Genomic DNA, 22,479 nt, shown 5'->3' on the forward strand with positions numbered 1-22,479 from the left:
CTCTGAGGAAGGAGTTAAGAAAAAGACACCATTAAATTCTGCTAATTTTTTTTGTTTTACTGGCCTACATGCAAAAATATTATCTATTTTACTTGTCTTTCGATTTATACTGTTTCCTGCTACAAAATAGTCAATGCAACAATATATCAATTTAAATATGTCCGTTCACTAAATTATAGCTGCACTCCCCAAAGCATCTCTTCATATCTGACTGCTTCACACATACATCATCTACCATGACCCCTTTGTCATTAGGCTTCAAATTTCTCCTTCTCTTGATCCCATTCCACTACTTTACTTTGCTCCTTAAATGACCCTCACTTAATCTCACTTTCCTTAATCTTAGTCCTCTACTTTCATCTCTGCCTAAAAGCCTTTAATCTACTAAAATCTTTTTAACTATAGAAGTTCCTTTTCTCATAATTTCCATACTTGCACCAGACAGCTGATTTCCTGTATTCTGACTAAGCCCAGTGAAGTGACCACTCAGCACCAGACTGAAATGTTTAACTTCTCTGTGGCTCTAGAGGAACCACAGATGAATTGCAAAAATCCTAGGTGTGAAATTTTGTAGTTTCAACTGCTCATGTGAAATTTGTAGTTCCCTGAATGATTTAGGAAGTTTTATCTGAGAAAAGCTAACAGTACTTAGTTTCAAGTTAACTGCTTCACTTTGGTTTAATAATCTCTAACACACACAGGGACTTCCAGCTATGAGTGACTGCAGTTAATCAATCAGCCAAGTACTTTGCTGAGATCAGTCCCATGTGTATCTTATATAAATAAGGGATTAGGGTACTGTGTAATTAAAGAGAAACCCACCACCAGGTAAAAACTAACAAGGGAACATTTCACACTTTTGGAGGCTCTCTTTGCTTTCAGTATGTTTGAGAGCACAACTTTCAAAATGAGAGAACTGTGCACCTTGTATCAAACTGCAATTTAAAACCACTGATAAACCATTACATGGAACAAACCTTATAACACATTTCTCAGCCCCTAACAAGTTTTCCCAAACTGTGTACTTAAAAGAATATTTTTAAAAACAGACATTTAACTTTGTGAGTATTTTAAGAAAATGAAAGTGAAACAGAAAACGTTTAATCCAAACTTCCAACATTAGTGGAAAGGAAGCTACATTCAGAGACAGGGATAGTTGAAAAAGTATCTTTTCCTGTCTTCTGTAACTGAGTTCTCAACAAGACCCCTGCAATCTGAATTTACATATATGCTACAATACATCATAAAACCAAGGGAAACAGCTAGTCAAGTTCTGCATCCAAAAGCACTTGCAGAATGCCAGTATTTGAATCAGGTTAGCTTAAGATTGGCAGAACAGTACTGAGCTCTGAATACTGCATGACTTTTACCTGATTGATTCAATTTTTACTACAAAATAAGTAAAATTTAGAATGAGAATGTGAACCCAAAAAAATAAAAAAAAAAAACCCATGTGTTTTATGCTACACACAAAAAACAGAGTGATATAAAATTGATGGAGTCCTTCCAAGAACCCAGTGATTGAAAATGCGTCAGTTCACAGGAGGAATTCCTCTTCAAATCTGTACATGCCACATAATTCTACAGACATCCGGAAACTTGTTTTTAAAATATGCTGTGAAATAATCAGAATGTTTCTAATTTTAAATCACTCAAGGAACATTTGAGTGCAGCTACTGCATTAGAAACTTCTGGAGTTAGCTGAGAATTAGTTGAAAGAGAATAAAACCTTTGGGATTCTCAATACAATTTAAATACATCCTGCACAACAATCAAGTGGCCAAAAAAGACAGTATTTGCAGGGCACCCATATGGAAATTCAGGTGAAACTATAAACGGAAGTAATTTACCTCAGACAACCTCCAAGCCTACCCATTTAGATACCTGTAACCATATACTGATGCTTTTCTCAAAGGAAAATTAGGTGCTGGCTTCTTAACACTTGCAGGACTGCCACTAGACAGAGACACTAAGTGTAGTCACCCTCAGCTCAGGAAGAGAGACATCTCTGTCATTAAGTCCATAATGAGCAGAAATTTGTAAGGTATTTGGAACACCATCACTCACCCCAAAGGTAACAAGAACAACACTACCAGCTATCTCTGTTCAGAAAGCTGCTGAAAACCACATGTGTAGCAGCAGTGCCAGACTTTTGTGTCACATTTCATAGTCCAGAGGCTTGGAAACCTGGTTGCTTCCTCAGTCCAAGACACTCAAACCTTTCTGTATCATAGAATAGTTTCACAGCCCATGGAAGAGGCGAAACTGCAATGCTGCAATACTTTTCCATTGACCCAGGAAACTGTAGAAAGACTCAGATCCAAAAAGGCATGGAAAAGCATAATCTGCCAAATTATAAATTACACATAAGGGAGTGACAGTAGCAAGGAGATGTGGCCATTATTAGCCCTACTTCTTCCTTTAGCTGAAAGTTCTTCAAGAAAAATTGAGTGAGCAAAACTGACCAGGTATTTAATCTTATTTTAAAAATAAGAAGGTTAAAGTCACTTTCATTTTTTCATTGAGCATCTGAGGTCAAGAGAAAAGACTAGAAGACAAAGTCCTGTTTGAACAGCAATTTCTTATACAAGCTGCCTTTTCTTTTTTTCTTTAGTAAGGACTTCTGTTCATTCCATGAGCACACTCTACCCTTTTAATAGTTGTCTTCTTCAAGCTGAGAAGCTTTCAGTGAAACTATCACTTAATTACAATGTTTCAACATAAAGGATCTTCTATAGCATCAGACAACAGCTCTAAAAACAACTGCAGAATTACACAAAACTAAACGCACACAATCTTCACTGCAATACTTTCACTAGAAGATTTCATTAAGTTCTCTTGAGGCACAAATTGTAAAAGCCCTTCTCTTGACGTCACTCTTTTTTTTAATGCCATCTAATTACCATGTCAGAAGCCCCTGGAACAGGTCCAGTGCAGGGCTGCAAAGATGATGAAGGCACTGAAGCCTTACAAGAACAGGCTGAGAGAGCTGGGCCTGTTCAGCCTGGAGAAGAGATGACTGAGCAGAGATCTCACCCATGTCTGTCAGTATCTGCAGGGAGGAGTCAGAGGATGGCCCAGGCTCTGCCCAGTGGTGCCCAGCAATGGGGCAAGAGGCAATGGCAAAGCCTGATGCACAGGAAGTCCCTCCTGAGTATGAGAAAGAACTTCTTTCCTGTGTGTGATCAAGCCCTGCAACAAATTGCCCAGAGAGGGTGTGGAGTCATCCAAGGACTATCTGCATGCAAACCTGTGCTCTGTGCTCTGGGATGACCCTGCTTGAACAGGCTGGGCCAGACAAGCCACTGTGGTCCCTTCCAACCCAACCCATTCCGTGACTACCAGGAGAACAGGGCTGTGCTGCTCTGTTTTCTTCTAGTGCCCATGCTTTAGGAAAAATAATCCAAATTTGAGAATATTTAGCAGGAATATAGAAGAATAACTACAGGACTCAAAACCAGGCAGCACAACTAAATCACATACTAAATTAATCCAGAGAAGTTCAGAATTAAAACCCTGAAAGGCCCCTCCCTTCAGAAAGAAAACACTTATTTGGAAAAGTAGTGTTACAGAACAAGTCATACATAAAACTAAGTAGGGACAGCAACTGCATGTCTTTTAAGAAAGAAAAAACCCAAAAACTTCATCGTACAAAGTACAGGAAAAAAGCAACTTAGAAAAGTATGTCAAGTGTTACATTACACAAAGAGACTCAATTTAACTATTGTCTTAAAGCTATTCCAGCCAAGAATTCTTGGTCTAAAATGGTCACAATCATCTCTTGGACTTTGGCTACAAAGAGGAAACCCATTTTAATTGGCTGTTGTTGCCAAACATTAAGCTAAGTACTGTAACAATTCAGGTATGTGCCTTCAGTTGCTAGATGAGAAAATCAGCTAGACTAGAAACAATTTAAGGTCAGTTGTCATAAAGGGACAGAAAAAAAACCAAAGACTATTTCCATCCAATAAGAAATTATTTCAATAACCTCAAGCAGAAACAGACAAAATATCTGCCTCCACAAAGCGAGAGAAACAAACTTTTAGCAAAGGTGAACATTGCCAGTGACAATAAAGACTACTTTCAACAAAAAGCTCAATCATTAATGTTAGAGAGCTTTTTATGAAAGTATGTTTCCCATCTTATCTTTCCACCAGTCTCAGCCTGAAAGCCAAGAACCAGGGAAAACAGACTTTCCAGAGCATAAGACATATGCAGGTATGCAAAACTTGGATGTCTTTTGCTCTGAAAAGCATTAAGAATCTTCTACAATAGTCTTGTCACTGATTTTTAAGGTTGTCCCATATGTCTAAAAGTTTATTTGCAATCAGCCCATATGATTAGCAAAAGACCTTTGCCACTGGCTTAAAGAAGGTCATGGTAAAATTAAATTCTTTATATTGGAAGGATGGAAAACCTCTCTTAAAAAATCTTTTAAAACTAAGATTTGCCTAAAGGAGAAAGGAAAAAAGTAAATGGGGAGGACCAGGAAATAACAAGTAATTAGAAACAGTTAATATACAAAAGGAAATGTGGAGAAAACTAGTTTACTGAAAAAATAACAAGATTCGATCGTAAATAATTTCCCCTTAATGTTAAAATAGAAAGTAATAGCCCAGAAATAAAAGCTAATTTTAGAAATCCTCTAAGGAATGGAAATTCACTATAAAAAAGACATGCTTGTTTGCTAGAAAACATTGCTAGTGCCAGTCAGTGCTAGAAAAAAAAATCTTTTGTTTTCATTGTTTCTTTCACCAGTAAAATCATTTACATCACCAACTCTCACAAAGAATCCAAACAGGCAAAACAAAAATCAGGCCCAAAACCAGTGAAGACAAAGGGCTGTCTCCTCCCACATCAGACAGTGTTTGCCAGTCCATTGGACTGACAAGACCACTACTGGAATAAACCTTTTAAATACAAGGGTTTCATTATTGAGACATACATTCCTCACAAGAACTGAAGCTGTCTTTGGAACCCAGATAGAAAGTTAAATGAAGAGAAAAAAAAACACCACAAGATTTCAGTTAATAATAAATAATGTTTTGCAGATAAGATCCAGCAGTGGCCAGGCTTTCCTTCTAGAACACTTCAATGGCCAAATTAGCTGAACAACTTCAACAAGAAAGTTCTGGAAAATGAACCAATAAGGTTCTCTGACACTTTCACACTGTATCTGACTATCAAAAGCACTTTCTGATTTGGTCACATAAATCAAGCAACTATATAATTCAAAAAACCAGATCTACGGTGTGTTCAGTTGCTGAACAGAACTTTTCCCACTCAACCTTGAAAATTATCAAGACCACAGCATATTATTACAATAACTATAATACATGTTGGAATATTGGACTTTTCTGAATCAGCTATATATTTTTGTAGATTCTACTTTAATCTAAAAATTGTATTCTGCCAATAAATAATTTCAATGAAAAAGTGGAATTTCAAAGACCCTCTAAGTTTTCATTTCATAACTGAAGTAAACATTACTGTAAGGCCATCACAGCATTTTTGAACATTATCAATTTTTCCTGCATGAGGAGGGGGAGGAGGTAAACCAGCAACTGTGAGTTACAGAATATGGAAGAACCACTTCATCTTTAATGATCAGAATCACTGTGTTTCAAGAATAACCAGTTACATTGTTTTCCTCAGAGGGAAAACAAAACAGTGGCAGCTGTGACCTCCAGAAAAAAAAAATTGCCTGAAAACTTCTCTCCAACTTTAATATCTGCAGTTCCTGTAAATGGAATATTCCATTCCTGTAAATGAAATAAAGTTTTTTCTGCAGAAGCCCACAGTTATATTCTAATTCATACTAAACTTTACAGGAAGGATCAGCTTCTCAGTGTAGCCTGACAGTGCCCTTAGATTTGAAAGCAGACTAAAATTCCTGGGTATGAAGCAATCATTTGTACCTTTCCACCCCAAAGTCACAAGTTTGAGGGTATCTGCATACGGGCAGCCCCACATTCCTTTGACTCAGAGGCATAAAAGAATAAATTTTAGAACACAACAAGTAAAGGCTGATAGACCAGCCTTTAATTAAAATCCTGTGGTTTTCACTCTTGATTGTGGTCATGAGAACATTAATTTGCTTGTGGCATTCCTAAATTTGTGGCAGTCTTAAGAATACAAACTCAAAAAAGTCTTAATCCTATTTTCTTGAAAGGGCCAAAAGCCTGAAGCCATGAGCCAAAAACAGGCTTACTGAGAAAAAGTGTTCAAAATACTGTAAACAGGATTAGAGCTTACCTGGCAACACTATTCAGTTATTTTAATGGCTCTGTCAACCAGCCCAACAGAGACATCATTACAACTAGAGAAATTGTAGAATTCCAAGATTTTAAGCAGTAGATCAACTGAAAGAGAAATACTCCTTTTCCACAACCACTGTCCCAGAGCCATCCTAGGCTTTCTGAAATAACTATTTACGAGTGTAACTCTGGGATAATAGAATACAAAAGAAGTTGAACCACCTACCATGTGAAAATACACACTAAATGAAAACGTGAAGAGGCAGAAAAATTTAGAATTTAAGATGAGCCTCCACGCATTCAAGCCTGAGCTTTACCAATATATCTTTATTCACTTAGAAATATCAAATTGTAAAATAAACTCTCTCTACTCCAAGAGTTTCTAACAAATTTTGTCATCAGAAATAAAGGTCATCTCTAACCAAGGCCAAAGTAGTCTCCTTTATGAAAGTTAGCAGAGTAACTATGAGACAAAGTTGTACCACCCTCAAGACCTTCAAAGTTTTCCAAAGACATGTTCCAACCCACTACAACGAAGCCAATGAAGAAGCACATAACCCTGACATAAATAAAAGTGATAGACAGCAAGGTAACCTCAATAATTCTGATCAGAAACATCAAAGAGAGGCATTTGTTTGCAGAACTGAGGCTCATATTAAAGGAGATGCAGGCAACACAACTACTGGACTTTTACTGTATTTGCATCAAAAAAAATGCATTTTTTAGTAGAAAATCTCTAGACAGTCACAATGAAACATACTGTTTACTGTACTTGTTAGCATATTCTGCATTCTTCCAATACAAGCAATGTAAATCAACCCTGAAATAAAAGGAAACCTCTCTAGGCTTACTCCAGTCTTCCCTCCCCCCTAGGCATCCCCAGCATCTCCTGGCCTTCATTTACAAATTTAAATACACCTGCACTTAAGAACAGAGTTGGACATGCAGCATGATTTTAATTATGGCCTGCATGAATTTCAAGTACAAGTCACCCCAGAAAAACAACTCTTCCTTCGACAAACTCAGGGAGGTCAGAATGCCTCTCTTCCCTGACATGTTTTATGCCCAAAGAACACCAAGCACAGCAGTGTCCCAGCCACACTCTCCAGCCACCCAAACACAGCTGTAGGAGAAAAGGACCAAGAGCTCTGCCCCATCCCATCCTGCAGCCCACGACAGGGACCCAGCAGACAGAGCACCGAGCGCCGGCACAGAAACCTGCTCCGCATCATACCTTTCCATGGCTCCCGACACCCTACGTGCACAGGGGAAGTTCAGGTTGGATATTAGGAAGGAGTTCTTAACACAACGAGTGATTAGATATTCGATGGGCTGCCCAGGGAGGCGGCAGTCACCGTCCCCGGGGGTGTGTAAGGAAAGTCTGGATGCGGCGCTCAGTGCCCTGGGCTGGCTGACAGGTGTGCAGTCACAGGGTGGCCTCGATAATCTCAGAGGCCTTTTCCGACCCAGGCGATCCTGTGAAAAGGCACAGACGCTCCCGGACCTGGGAACGCGGGATACCCTGGGAAAGCGGGATACCCGGCGGCCCGAGAGGAAAAGCGACAGCGGACAAGCCCCAGAGCCCGCGCCCAGCGCTCCCGGCTCACCTGGCAGGTACTCGGCCTCGAAACGCCGCCGGGTCTCGCTGATCAGCGCCGCCTTGTCCTGTCGCTGCTGAAAGGCAACAAGGAACAGGAGGGCCGTGAAAGGAAGGGAAAGGCCGGGGCCCCAGACAGCCCCAGACGCTCACCTGTACGGCAGGGCCCGGCCACCCGTCCCGCCAGACCGCCAACCCCGGGCGGCTGCAGAGAGAACAGCCGGCAGGCGGGCAGGCAGGACGGCAGCAGCGAGGGGACAGGGGCGCAGGGACTCACCTCAGCCATGATCCAGCGGGTCCGCCCGCGCCACCCGCACTGAGGCGGCTCCGGCGGCGCGAGGAGCGGCGGGAAAAGGGGACGGAGCGGCGCCCGGGGGCGGGGCCTGCCGGTCACCGGCCTGCCCGCGGCCCGCCCCCGCTCCCGGCGTGCTCCCCGCGGCGGGAAATTCACAGCGCCCCGCCGGGAACCGCCGCACGGCCCCGGAGAGACCCCGCCGGGAACGGCAGCCCTGAGCCCGGAGAGACCCCGCCGGGAACCGCGGCCCTGAGCCCGGAGAGACCGCGGTCGCTGGCCTTGTCAGTAGCCGGCGTCTGTGGGAGCTCGCGGGGCCTGGGCCGGGACAGGAGCGTCGCTGCGGAAGCCGCAAGTTGAGTGAAACTTGGTGAGGCGGCTGCGGTTCCCCCGGGGTCCCCGGGGCCTTCCCTGGGCAAAGAGGGAGAGAGGGAGGGAGTCTACTTGGCCGCAAAGTGACTATGCGTCTTCAGAGAACTTTCTCCTTTGAGGCCTTATAATTTTAACAAAAAATAAATTATAGCTATTAATAAGCGCTACGCCCGAGAGAAGGCCCTTTAATTGGAGAATTCAAAGCACCATTAGTTGCCAGTGTGCTCAGTATATTTGTGGTGCTGATACCTTTAATGCAATCACACGAATTGTGAGTATGTGGTTGGATTTCTATCAATTTATATTATGCCATGCAGCTGTTGATAGCCAGAGAATTCATACTTTGGTAAAGAAACGTTTCTGAAATGTTTCTGTTACTTAAATCTTTCAGTCTAAAGTTGTTTAACTTCATTATTAATCAGTGAGATTAAAGCACATGCTGGCCTCATTCTCAAATTTTTCTGTATTATTGCTTTGCAACACATAGTTATTCTTAAGGTTCAGTTCAGCTAGGCCCAAAGTAATTTAATTTTTTTTTTCTTATTTGCTTTTGTAGATGGAAAATGTTCAGGAAGCTTAAGATTTCCATAAGAAAACATGCCTGACAGAAATAGGGACGCATATTATTTCCTTGTAGAAGAATATACATAAAGATTAATCAAGATGCTTCTGAGCGAGCAAGATCAGTTCTTGTCCTACAATGGTGAAGTCCTTGTATTTCAGTTGTCAAAACCAAAGCATGCAGAGGAAGCAGATGATAAAACAGTGAATTTATGTGTCAGAAGGATGGTGTTCAACAGAGACACTAAGCTGTTTGTTCAGAAGTCTTCTGGAGTATTCAACATGAGAGCCAGTCACTCAAAAGTTGAAATGATTTGTTGTAGCTGCACAACAGATTCCAGAACAGGGATCATTCTTCCCTGCATTTTGATGAAGAACAAAAAACGGAACAATGTCAAATATTTTTTATTGTTGCTTCACAGTTCAAACCAATTTGAGCCATCCTTTTATTTTAAATTGGATTATGAGCTGAAAGAAGACATCAGGTTGTTTGCTGGCCCATCATTGTTGTGGAGACATGCCAACAAGCTGTTCTACATCTCTTCCAACACCTGTGTGGTTCAAAGTGCTCCTGTTCAGCTTTCTTCTGTAGTGTGGACAGGTGAAATTGTGGGTGAAGGCACTGTTGTCTTAGGGATAAGAACTGCTTGCCTGCCAGAGACTGAAGATCCAGCTGGGTTTTCTGTTTCAGACAGAGCCATCTGGGGTAGTGAATTCTTTGGATACACAGTTCAAACACAAAAGATGCTGAGTGGCACATGCTTCATGCCTCATGCTTACAGCAGAGTGGTATCTTCTGTCTACGTCTGCAAGAGTGAGAGATTGAAAAAACAGCTCCGAGTATCACTTGTTGCCATAACCCACAAGAACCAGCTTATTTGGTTCCAAAATGGTGTCCCTAAAGGTGTTTGTGAGCTTCCTTATGAAAAGCCATGTTCAGTACAACCAGCTCTAACCAGTAGCAATGATTTGCTATTTGTTGTGTCTTTTGCCTCTGGAAGTAGCTGTGTTGTACAGAGGAGAGACAGCTTACAGGTACTGGTGGCTTTAAACATCTCCATTTTACTGCAGTCTTTCTTGCATATGTTGTCTTATTGAAAGTCCTGCAACTGGAATCCTGCACATTTAAGTTCTTTAGATTTCTTGTTTGTTTATTATTGTTGCTGCTGGTAAAACAACCTGTCTAAGGTATGACATTGTTTTGCTTCTGTTGCTTGCTTATTTACCTGAAAACGAAGCTGGGATTGTCTCATTTAGTAATACATTTATGCATCTGACTAAAGCTTCTGTTACTAACTGAAACGGCAGTAGTGTGAAAACTTGAAGTTGTAAGGCACTTATGAGTGTGCCTGGATGATTTGTGTTAGAAGTACTCTCGTATCATTGCAAAATAAACTGCTCAGGTTTTTGAACCTTAATTCATAATAACAAAAAGTTGTTTCTAGAAAGTGTTGTTTTATAACAATGACAAGAAAAGGCCTTGCTATTGTTTCATAGAATTAGGAGAGATAAAGTTCCTGCTAGGATTCTGTAGTAATCTGACAGGAAGACTTGTATAAGTCAGGAAATAAAAATTTGTACTATTTAGTTGCTGGCATTATTATAAAAAATTGTCTTTAACTTTCAAACATATTTAAGTCTGTTGTGAAACAAAGATATTTCTCAATGTTAAACATATAATGCCTTTAACTGATCTTCAAGTGTTACTGTTTCTAAATAAATGTTACAACATTCAGCTGTTTGAATGCACCGAAAAGTTGTCATCTTCTCTGCAATCTGTAATCTGGAAAGTGATCTTTAAAAAGAAATGGCTAATTTTTCCCAGAATTACATAGGCTCTAAACAATGGGATGGGAGTGAGAGCTTGAAATTTCTAAATATTATTGTATTTCCCAAAACCAAACAGGTTCCCTCTTAATGGAAAGCAAGCTTCACCAAAATGAGATCTCAAATAAAAGGTTTATTCTAATATATGTGTTTTAAAACCTCTTCTACTGTAGGTGGCTTCCAAATGGCAAAAAGTAAAGTGTGTTCTGGTGGATGATTTTATTGGCTCTGGAAGTGAGCAGCTGTTACTGCTTTTTAAGGATGACTCCAATACAGACGTGTTAAGTACATTCAAAATAACAGATCTTGGAGAGGTCAACTATGCAGTAAGTTGAGCTTGCCTTTTCTCAGCTACTCAGTCTGTGCTTACTAAATTAAGAAAACCTCAACAAATCATTAAGTATTGATGCAAAGTGAAATTGGATGTGTTCTGTGAAATGCCCTGAAGTTTGAATTGAATACAATTTTCCTGCTGTAATCTTAAATTATCTGAAGACATTATTTTGCTTCTATGATTGTATCAACATTCTGTTGGGAAATTAATGCAGCTGAAAATGCTTCACATACATAATAGTTTTGCCATAATGCTTACCTTTTGGCTAGGAACCCTTAATTTAATTAAGGCCATAGTGCTTGTTAATTATCTTCTCATAATTGGGTCTGTCCATTATGTGCTATCAAATTCTAATTGCTTGCAGAAAATAGGATTTTTCTTTTAAAAGACATACTGTGATTTTCCTGGCTTGCTGTATTTTCCCCCAGATTTTTATAATGCTGTGTAATAGCCTGTACCTTAGTTTCAGCTTTTTAATTCATTCAGAGTTTTGGTTTTGTTTTTTTCTTTCAGAGTGGTATCAATTATGAATATGATGTTCCTGCTGCAGAAGGATTGCAAGAGAATTGTTTGCTTACTGTCCGAGCCCTTGAAACAAGATTGCAGGTTTGTACTCAACAGTTCTGCTTCCATATTTTCTACAAATTACTGTTCTGTATCATTTCATTATCTAAAGGGTGAGGCTAATGATACTGTTACTATTGAAGAAGTGGTTCAGGGAAAAGGACAACATGGTTAAGTATTTATTCTTGAATCAGTGGTAGTCTGTGTTTCCATTCTCTCAGTTGTTATAAGTGCATTTGGCTAATTGTAGAGGTCTAATTTAATTTTAATTAAAAGTTTGAGATAATGTTGAAGCTATCTTATCAGAGCTCCTTAGCAGTCATCTTACTCATGTTTAAATACCAGCTTAAAAAAAACTTAAAAAGTTTACTTCTTTTGCTTCCCATTACATACATAACTTTCAGGTCACATAGTGCCAGATTCCCAGTGAGTGCATTTGCAGAAATTGGTGACAGTGGTTATTTCACCATCTTCTGATGTTCGTGCTCTTGTTACTGGTGGTTTTATAGGGATAATTTTGAAAAGTACTGTAGATAAAGCTAAAATGTATCCTTCTTTTAACTAGCATCATTTATAAAACAAACTGGGGGAAACTTGCTGAAGTTTCCCACCCAACATACTCACCAATGTGAGTACTTTTGCAGTGTGTACATTAGCCTATACCAAATGGGTAATAACTGACAAATAGGGAGGTTGTTTTAGAAAAAAATAAGCTTTAGGGGAGAATGTGAATCTCGTACTGAGTCAGTGATGTGAGGCTATTGTTAGTTTGCTAAGGGTGCTCTAAAGACGAGATATGAGGTAATTATTCCTGTCACTTGAGAATTACTGAAAACTAAGGAGGGTATTGTGGCAGTTTTATTTCCAGCCTTTAAAAATGAAGCAACTGAATTTGCCATAGTTTAACAGTTAATAAATAAATAAAAGAAGGACATATTAGGAAAAGACTTAAAAAGAAAAGACTTTTGTAGTTCTAATGACAAAGATATCTAAAGAGATATTGTGCATGATCCAAAAGATAAAAGCTATTTGCAGAACAGTGGACAGAGTACTTTTTCCCTCCTAGAAGGCCAAGAAAATAGAAGCTGGTTTAATTTTGAGGACCTCTTGAGGTCTCTTCCAGGCCTACTTTTTTTACAGTTTGCATGTTAGGCTTTAACATGCAGAAATGCAATCTTTCTTTTGAACGCATCTTTTTCTGTTTCTGCATTTTTTTCTTTTTTAACAGTCATATTTTAAAACTGAATTCACTGCTGCATTCTTGCTCATTATATTACTCTTCTACAAAACAGAAATTAGTTTCAGTCTCTTAGTGGCTGCTCCTTCCATGATTGTAATGGAGGTTGTCCACCTTGCCATTAACAGCTGCACATTCTGTATTCCATAACTTTGTTCTTTCAATACACCAACTGGCCTCCAGCTGTACAGCTCTATGAATCTGTGTCAGGATCAAATTATCTGGTTTGTACTTGCTAACTGGGTCTACTGGAAATAAGCCACTGGCTGGATATTTTATCTATTGTGTGCTAATATAGCTGTTACAGACTAGAATCCCTTATAAGACCTAACATTTCTGAGCATTTAGCTCTTTTTGATCTCTAATTTTCAAAGCCATGTGCTAGCACAAGCATAGTAAGCAGTTGGAAATTTACTGTGTTTTAACAAGCTGATGAATTTGGAAGCAGGTGAAGATATTCCTTTTTACCCTCACTGTTCCTTCCTTGTTAAAATCCCCATTGTTCTGTATTATATTTGCTGAACAGTGAAGTACTCTTGCTGGCTTTTATAATCTGATATATAATTGAATTTCAAGGATGCTTGTTTTGAAGCAATAGTGCACGGATTCTGCTTAACTTGGGAATTTTCAAAGGTTGTTTAGTCTTGAAGTGGCGCCTCTTGATATTTATCATCAAAATTCAGGTATTCTAGAAATTTGCAATCAAATCAAGTTTTCACAGTCTCCATGGAATCTTGTATTTTAAAGCAAAATGAAATAGCAGATGCAGCCCTTTTTCATCCTTGTTGCCTTACCCTTGTTTCACATCTGCACAGCTGTTTTCTTAGCCACGTGAGAACTTTGGCAGGAATGAATTATAGCCCACTGTATAAGTAAGTTGTGTTTAAGTTATGCACAGGAATATATATAAACCATATTTTTCAGGCAGTGAAATTAAAAAATAGATCAGCTTGAGCAATTTTGATTTGTTCTGTGTTTATTTTGTATACACTATTTTGGGCCTGAACCCAGCTTTTTCTCCTTTGAAGTTTTTTTTTCACTTTAACATGTGTTTTGGTATCATCTGAAGAAGACATCCTTTGGCAGAGTACTGCAGCTACATTGCAACAGTTGAGGTTACAGTTTCTCGTGGTTTTGGTCGATTGTTTTGGCAGAAATAAAGTGTCTTTATGTCCACTGGTGTGCTCTCCCCCCTATGACTTGACAGTTTTGTAAAGACTATTATTCTGGATTTACTCACAGCTCTATTGTCTTTGGCTCTGGACTGCCTTATTTTTATGTTCATGTTTATTATCTCTTCTAAGGTGATCTAGTTTTATTTCCTTTGTTTTGGAGTACAAAGCTCGTAACTCCTGCTGATGCTTGTAGTGCAGTACATCTTGGCATATGGCAGAAGTGATGTCACTTGTGACAGAGGGTTGATGGGGGACACAACTCAGTCTTGGGTTTGCTATGTGGTAGAATTTAGGTCTTTTTCTTGTGTTGCTTTAGGAGGAAAAAGGGCCTGTAAAAGGCAGATTGGTCAGCAAGCAAACAACAATGAATGTTTGGCTATTTTGACTGCCTCCACATCTGTGCTGCGCCATTTGCTTTCTGGTTCTCAGTTGTTTATTCAGGAGTTGGCTCTGATGGGAGTAAATGTGGCTTAGTGGTCTGATGACTTAAATTAGGAAGGTATTGTAGACTCATCTTTGTTCTTAACTCTTCATTTTCATCTCTTGACTCAAGTCTGGCACTGGATTATTGCTTGGAATCTGGTGCTTAGATTCACAGTTTGATAGGTGACAATTTTTTTAAAGCTTTTCATGAGAGTGCTGTTGGTCTAAATACCCTTTGCCATTGCAGCTTGAGCAGAGAACATCACTTCACTTACAAGAACTGCTTTTTTTATTCGGGCTTATAACGCATTCACGTGTTATATGGTTTAGGGGGATTTTCTAAAGAGGATGGGAAATAGAGAAGTTTGGTTTTGCATTCCAGGGTTGAGTTTGTTCTTTCTTTGACACCATTGGACTTCTCAGGATCTTGCTTTCCAGATAATAACCTTTTGAGGAGCTTTCTTAAAACCTGAGAAGCTGGCATGATTTTTTTTTTCTTTATTGCTTGATTTGTGGGTTTTTTTGGTTGATTTGCCTTGGTTGGTTTTTTGGGGGATTTTTTCATTGTGTCTTGTTTAACTGAGACACAGTCAACATGTGTGTCTGCTTGTGTATCTATCAACTCTTCAATATATTTACTTGACCAAGAATCAATACAAATCTTGAGAAGAAAATGAAGCTGCTATCCGTGAAAAAGTGAAGCAGGATTAATAATGAAACATATCTACAGAAATATATCTGAATATCTATGTAATTTAATTAAGTTTACCTTAATATTTACCTTAAACTCTGGGTTTAATACTGAAAGACCAAGATTCTGAGATCCCTATTTTAAAAACAGAGTAGCCTGACTTGAATGTTTTTTAGAAATGTTACTTGTGATTCTTGCATAAAAATAGAAATCTGAAAAGATACTTTGATAGCTTTAATATCCTTTTGTATGTGCACTATTCTAATAATTATCTTTTACAGGCTGGTTGGACTTCTGTTCGAGAGCTACAGCAGCATTTAGGACTCCAAAAGAAGGTTATTCATGAGTCTTGCAGAGCATTAATAGATCTTGTTGAAGAAAGACCCCATATTCTACCAAACTCAAAAGAGGTAAATACAGGAGATGGGCCAGATCGCTCCTGAATCCTGCCATGCCATTTATAGAGGGTGCTGCCCTCAACCACTTACCGCTTTCACCTGTAGGGGTTGCCACTACCAAAACTCATTAATCTGCTTTTTAAGTCTAGTTCATTTTCTTAACTTTCCAATATATGTACTTAGGAGTAAATTTAGTTGTTGCTACTTGAAATTGATGTGCACAATACCTCCTGACAACTGAGTGGTATGTAGGAGTAACCTCTAACAGAGTTAGTGACAAACACAAGGGGAGTATACAGTTCTAATGGGCACAGTTGCCTAGATATTGAATATCTGTCTGTAATCTCACATGTTACAAAAAGGGAATTGTCATAGAACTATGTGAGCAAAATTGATTTTATAATGTGGGCAGAGTGAACTGTGAGCTGAGAAGGTGATGGAGGTTGGGAAAATTGGGTTTTAATATGTTGCTCAAAAGAAACCTAATTTAATTGAAATGGAGTTGATCTCCCTGTCAGTTACTGCTGTAATATCTTTAAAGTTTTATGGGTTTGGACAACAAAGTATTGAGGAATTAAATGCAATAATATAAATTCTAGCACCTTAAATCTTTGGACAATTAATTGTATCACAGGTCAAGATTTCAACATGTGATGTTTACAAGGAGAGAATAAGTTGTACTTTACACGATGATATAATGTGTTTTAAGAAAATTCAATTCTATTTATTATAGAGAATAAACAAGTGTATATATATATATCTTTATATATATATATCTGTTACATTTTATGTATCTTTACTTGTGGTAAAACACAAAGTAATGCAGTATAAAAAGAACCAATGTCTCTACTTAATTTATCTAAAAAAACACATTTTTTTCTATCAGAAAGGCCTTGTCTCTCTCTGGGATGATGTAGAAAATCCTGCTGATTCTTTTAGTAGAGAGACATTGTTCGCATGTAAAGTCCCAGAGCACTTCACAGAGGAATTGTGGCAGCGTGTTGTGGGTGACAGCCTGGTAGTTGGAGTAAAACTAAAGGAATCATTTTATTTGTGAGTATATAATCTTATCTAATAATTTCGTTGGTAGTCTTATAGAAAATGAATGTGTAGCTTAAGCTCTGCAGTGATTTGTATGTTGTCGTTTTGAACACCTGCATATAAAGTGTTTCAAATGTGTCTTTGTAAGTTTTCTTGCTGCTGCTTGCTTGCTCTCTAGTACTGTACAGAAAGCATTATACAGCCAGAAATCAGTTGTGTGAGTATAATTGCAACCTTACTGGAGACTTTTTACAGAAGAGGTTTCTTTGACAAAAATTATGGCTCTTTATAGTCCATGTTGACTTAGCAATGCTGACATCAGTATGTGTTGTAAATAAAGCCCTTAGTTCCTGATGTTTTAATGTTAGCTACTTGCCATTCCTTACTGGTCTGCTTCAAGAAGCACAAAAGAAAATATATTAAATTCTCTTACCAACTAATAAATACTTAGCTTTTGAATTGAACTCTTCTAGTCAAGTACCTGATCAAGATGCTTGCAATGCATGTATTTTGTGTAAATTATGTGGAACAATCAGCCATACAGCACTTAAACCTTCAAAATAATTTGTTTATTTTTATTATCGCCTTTAAAATTACTTGTTTATTCTATTTATTTTAATTACTCAGTTCTAGTTGTAAATACTATTTAAGCCATTTTCCCTTACAGAGAGGGCACTAAGTTGAAACAGTGTGAAAAATAGGATTACATAAAATATAAAATTACAGTGTGATTTGTGTAAAGTAAACTTTGGTTTGGAGTCAGAACTTATCTTTTGAGCCATGTTCCCACAGGCAGTGTAGCTGAGGCTGTGTTAGGCTGGGCTCAAAGACTACTGATGTCACTGGGAATCACTCAGGTGGTTGTGAGGGAGCTGACCTGTTAGGCCCTCTGGCCATTCTGCTGGAGCTGTGGCTATATTCTTTCTCAACTGCCAGATTGCTGTAACTTTACAAGAAAGTTGACCTCATCCTCTTGACAGCCTCTCTTAGGAGCCACTGAGGCAAAAGATTGTTTTTTGCCTTTTTAGTGTGTGTTCTTTTAGCTTTGGCGATGATGCCTTTGCCTTTTTTAAAAAAAGCGAAATGCTTAATTCTTGTATAACTTCAAAGATTTTCAGGAGGTTTTACAACTCCGCAGCAATCAGCCCTCTCCCCCATTTTTATGGTTGAGAAAAGATCTGTGGGGAGAAGCCACTTGTCCAAGGTTACCTGGCAGGCCAGCAGCAGAACCTGAGTGTTCTGGGCTCCAGTTCAGTACTGGTACAACAGCCTGTGTTTGTGGGGAAAAGGACTTGCTTTATCTCCATCTCCAACACTGTAATTCTTTATTGATCATTTTTCTGCTTCCTACTAATGCAAGATTGCAGTGATATCCTTGCATTGTGAGGTGGTGAACTTCTCTGTAAAGAAAATTAGACATTCATAAGACTTTCAAATGTCAGTGACATCTTGAGATTGAATTGATTGACAGAATAACATATTCATTGAGAGAGGACATGGAACAGTAATATTAGGTTTTCATTGAAAGAGCCTTGTGTTGAATAAATAAAGTACTTCATACATTTCAGGAAATTGCTGCATGTTCAAGGCACTATTACCTTGAACCTTTTATCTTAAACCTTTTATTTTACTCTACATCCAATTTTGTTTGAATATGTGTAAAAATGTAGAGTGTCAGAAGAGCTTCTAGTCCTCAAAAGGGCAGAATTTATATTTTCTGCAACTTTTTATTAAAAAGAAAGTCAAATCTTTAAAAAATAATCCATAAATGTCATAGAGTATAGGTTACATAGAATTTTCAACTTTTTCTGTCTGAATTAAACATCCAAATTATTTTGGTTGAAAAGAGGCATCTAACTCCTAGAAGCTCTTTGAAAATTCAGTCCACGTTTTGAAAAATCCTTACACTAAGTTTTTATGAAACAGTTTTGTGAAGGACTTAGTATCTTTGCCAAGTCTATGACTTTATCTGGAATAGTATTGGAATTTATGATAGTCTTAAATGTCTGTATACATCTGCAGAGTTGTGGTTATCAGAAGGCAAAAATGTGAACTGCAACAAGAGTGCAGTCATATTGTATGGATTTTCACAGGTCACTGAGTGATGTCAGTTTGTCTTTAGTGATGGATCAAGATTTCTCGTCGATTTCTCCAATTATCAAGTGTCAAAGTAAAATCATTAAGCTGAACAAAGCCTTCTCAGCATTGGCCGTCTCCTCAAGTCAAATCGAACCTCCTCCAAAAAAGATGAAATTGGACTTGCATAGCAAGAATGATCTGAAAAAAGAGTTTCCTAAGAGATCTTCAAGGATTCAGCTGGATGGAGCAAAGACAGTCACTGCTGTCACCAGCCTTTCACCACTCTTGGCATTTCATCGTGTGTGTTGCGTAGTTCTTCTGCATGCCAGAAAACAAAACCATCAGAGTGATAGTTCACAGCAAAGCAAAAAGATCACTGTACTCTGTGGGAAAATTTTGTTGAGTCTGGAAGATATTTCAAATGGCAGATATTCAATAAAGATGCTGAGGGATAATAGTTACTGTACAGGTAAATGGATTTATATGCTTTGAATTTGTAAATATATATTCGATTCTTCTGTTTACTCTAGGTGATGCCAAGCTAAATTTCTCTGAACAGGAGCTGCACAGACCTTTTGGGAATTAAAGCTGGGTGAAATAGGGAATAAAACATGTTTCAAGATGGAAAAACTGTTTAGTGAGTTGCTGCTGTAAGGTTTGGCTAGCATTGATGATGAAGGGTATCTGGAAAGGATAATTTTGAAGATAAGTTTGAGTACAGAATGCTGAAGCCTCTATTTTTTCTATAAATAAGATATTGTAATTAGGTATGGAAGTTTTTTTCTGACATACTACTACCTCTTAAATAATACCAAAGTAATTGAAGCTCTTGCTCATCTACATGTATATTAGGGTAATTTATTTTCATTTTTTTTAATATTCCTGATTGAATTGATTTTGAACTGGGCTTTTGCTCAGGTAATGAAATACCCTTTTTATTGTTTGCAATGATTTTTAATTTTTCTTCCTTTAATGCTGTGTCACTGCTAAAGCCAACATGTCATCTTACTATCACAGTAGGCTATTAATAGTCTTCTTTTGGCAAGATGATATTTATCTTAAGAGCTTTCATTATATTAGTGGTGCTCCATTAATCAACTGTTTTGCTTGACAGAAGTAGGGATATGAACTTAGGTTAAATTCCCAAAGAATGACTGAAGTCAAGCAGAAATCCTTCACAAAAAAACTGGGAGTATGAGCCAAAAATCAAAGCTCATTTATTGCATGCAGAATGATCAAAATATTTAGTTCAAATACAATTTTTTACTGTGTTTTCTTGTAGGTTCCATGGAAGATATACTTGCTGTCCTTGCAGTGTCTGTCAGATTCTCCTTTCAGATTGTGTCTTGTGACTGCACATTGACTCCAGTCAGTTCATGGTTACTGGGAGAAATGGAGTGCACACCATTTAAAGAGTGCCAGGACAACATATTCTGTCATAAAGCAGGAAATATCCATGGTACAATTTTTAACTGGGCCCTGAAAAATCCATTTGAAGGAGTTCTAACAATATTCTGCAGGTAAAATCACTTGAAAAGCATAGCTTATATTCATCTTCCATACAGCCTTTTTTATATTTATGCTGTTTTTTACTGGTACCATAAACAGCAGCCAAAACTGTAATCAATAGGCTGTCAATATGATGCTTTGATAACAATCACCAATAACAGACCTGTTTTCAGATCAGAACTATGGCAGAACCTGAACTGAGTTATTTAATTCTGTCTAGACTGGAACATTGAATTATAAATAAGTCTAGTCTCCATTAATGCCTGTTTGGTACTATTCCTTATCTTCATTTTGCTGCCTAATTTTGTATTCTTTTTTTCTTACATTATTCTTAGTATAATGTTTAATTTGTAATTATTTTCTTCAATGTGTGTTAATTTTTAAAAAAAACCTTAAATATTAAATATTTATATATTAATATTAAAACAACAACCCCCCCCCAAAAAAAAAAAACAGCCAAGCCACAAGCCCTAAGTTAAATTAAATTTAAATTTATTGTTTGGTCTTTTTTTAGTTAAGTATTGCAATATAAATGCAGTCTCATTTTGTACATGTTTCTGCTATAGTTGTTTCCTGTCTACAATGATTATGTAAACGAAATAATCTGAAGAGTCTCACTGATGTCCTTTCTTAGGCAGATTCTTGGACAAATATAACCAGGTTCAGCAATTTAGTAATACCTACTAGCATAATTTATGACTTAGCTGGATAAGGCTTATAACATAAAAAGTACTTCTGGGATATTGATAAATGTTGCTGTTTTGAAGAGTTCAAGCTAAAAAATAAAAAAGAAAAGGTGTAACTGTTAAGAGTGTATTTTGTAGTAAGCTTCAGTCTTTTCCTCAAATTAGGAGTTGATTTCCTTTATGAAAGAGGAAAGGCTGGAATGTTTAAGCAATCAATCAGTAAAATTTTAAGTCTCAAAACTTTTGGTTCCTTTTGAAAAGTGATTTTACTTGGTACTATTCATTTTTGCTCCCATTTTGTTAATAGTTACTGACCCCCATGTTTATTATGGACTGTGATTGTATTTTCTGTATCTTTTATTCCTGTGTTTGGATTGATTTTTATCTGGTTAGGATATTTCTGTAATGGGTGGAAACTACAGAGTATAATTTTTTTGACACCATCGTAATTTTGTTTTACAGAAATCTGACTGTCTTGTTCCAGTGCCTTCACAGCCTTACTAGAGTTCTCCCTCCAAGCTGCCGTGTAAAACTGCTGAGATCTGGAAGCAAAGGAGGACTTACTGAACAGTTAGCACTGGCTCTGGAAAAGGAAATGCTCACCTTGAAGAATTCTCTTTTCTTAAAAGAAAGTAAAGCTGAAAACAGCTTGACATGGGAGACTGAGTCTGGCAAGAAGATCAATAATGCTCCTCTGGCTTCTTTACTGGACACTGAGGAAGGAGTCCAGCAATTCAGAAAGAAGCTTCAGCATGAGCGGGAAGAGAGTGTGCGAAGTATGAACCAAACAATGAATGGTGCCCTGTACCAGAAAATTGCTTTGAAAATAGCAGAAGCTCAGCTCAGTTCAGATATGATTGTGTGGAGACTGGCCAAGTCCTAGAAACTATTGACTAAATTTATTTTGAAAAAAAAAAAAATTAAAGTTATACCATTAAATAATATTTATATTTTCATAGGTACTTATACTGCTTTGTGTTCTATAACATTTCTGTGTTGTTTCTACAGATAAATACTGGTATTTCAATTGAGGACTATTGGAAGAATTTAATTTTGAAGATTGAGTCATTATTTTGTTACAGATTTTGAAAATATATTTTTATGGTATTTTCTAATAATTCCTACCCCAAAATCATAATTCTTGGACTATAAAAGGGCTATTTTAGAAAAAACTAGTGTGTACTCTTTAAAATACTTCTATTGAACTTGAAAGATGACTGTTTACACATGTAAAATGTTAGACTTTTTTAGAAATCTTAAGGTATAGGAAGGATCTAAGTTATACAACCAATTGTAATTCATAATTTGAGTATGGAGTTTGACAAATTCAAAGAAGAGGCAGTTTATCTTGTCAAACCTTTTAAATAACTTCCAGTGATACCACTTGAGGAACAAAACTCTATATCTTTCAGCCCTATCTTCTGGAGTCCACCCTC

The 22,479-nt window shown here is 37.7% G+C and overlaps 2 protein-coding genes across 3 annotated transcripts in view; one reads left to right on the plus strand and one right to left on the minus strand.

The window, feature by feature from the left end:
• The window catches only part of MOSPD2 (motile sperm domain containing 2), a 32,244-nt gene extending 24,045 nt beyond the window's left edge, over window positions 1–8,199 (minus strand). Inside the window, exons 1-2 of one of the 2 annotated variants that reach the window (XM_083884654.1) lie at window positions 8,132–8,199; window positions 7,865–7,931 (exon numbers count right to left, since the gene is read on the minus strand). In XM_083884654.1, the coding sequence (XP_083740780.1) occupies window positions 7,865–7,931; window positions 8,132–8,140 (76 nt within the window). In that variant the 5' untranslated portion in view covers window positions 8,141–8,199. The remainder of the gene's footprint in view (window positions 1–7,864; window positions 7,932–8,131) is intronic. The other variant, XM_083884655.1, reaches the window with a different exon arrangement.
• A 516-nt stretch (window positions 8,200–8,715) lies between these two features.
• On the plus strand, window positions 8,716–22,086 carry FANCB (FA complementation group B). The gene is made up of 8 exons (XM_083855565.1): window positions 8,716–10,114; window positions 11,080–11,232; window positions 11,754–11,846; window positions 15,612–15,740; window positions 16,615–16,781; window positions 18,863–19,317; window positions 20,131–20,368; window positions 21,506–22,086. Exons 1-8 carry the CDS (start codon window positions 9,182–9,184, stop codon window positions 21,924–21,926), a joined length of 2,589 nt encoding a protein of 862 aa, XP_083711691.1. The 5' UTR covers window positions 8,716–9,181; the 3' UTR covers window positions 21,927–22,086.
• Window positions 22,087–22,479: the final 393 nt, after the last annotated feature.

Source organism: Zosterops lateralis (assembly GCF_965231275.1).
Source record: "Zosterops lateralis genome assembly, chromosome: 2".
Classification (NCBI taxonomy): domain Eukaryota; kingdom Metazoa; phylum Chordata; class Aves; order Passeriformes; family Zosteropidae; genus Zosterops; species Zosterops lateralis.

Coding starts and splice junctions, on each gene's coding strand:
- FANCB (XM_083855565.1), top strand. CDS start 9,182: ATGCTTCTGAGCGAGCAAGATCAGTTCTTGTCCTACAATGGTGAAGTC. Junction 16,782..18,862: donor CTAAAGGAATCATTTTATTT/GTGAGTATATAA, acceptor GGATTTTCACAG/GTCACTGAGTGATGTCAGTT. Junction 20,369..21,505: donor GTTCTAACAATATTCTGCAG/GTAAAATCACTT, acceptor TTTGTTTTACAG/AAATCTGACTGTCTTGTTCC.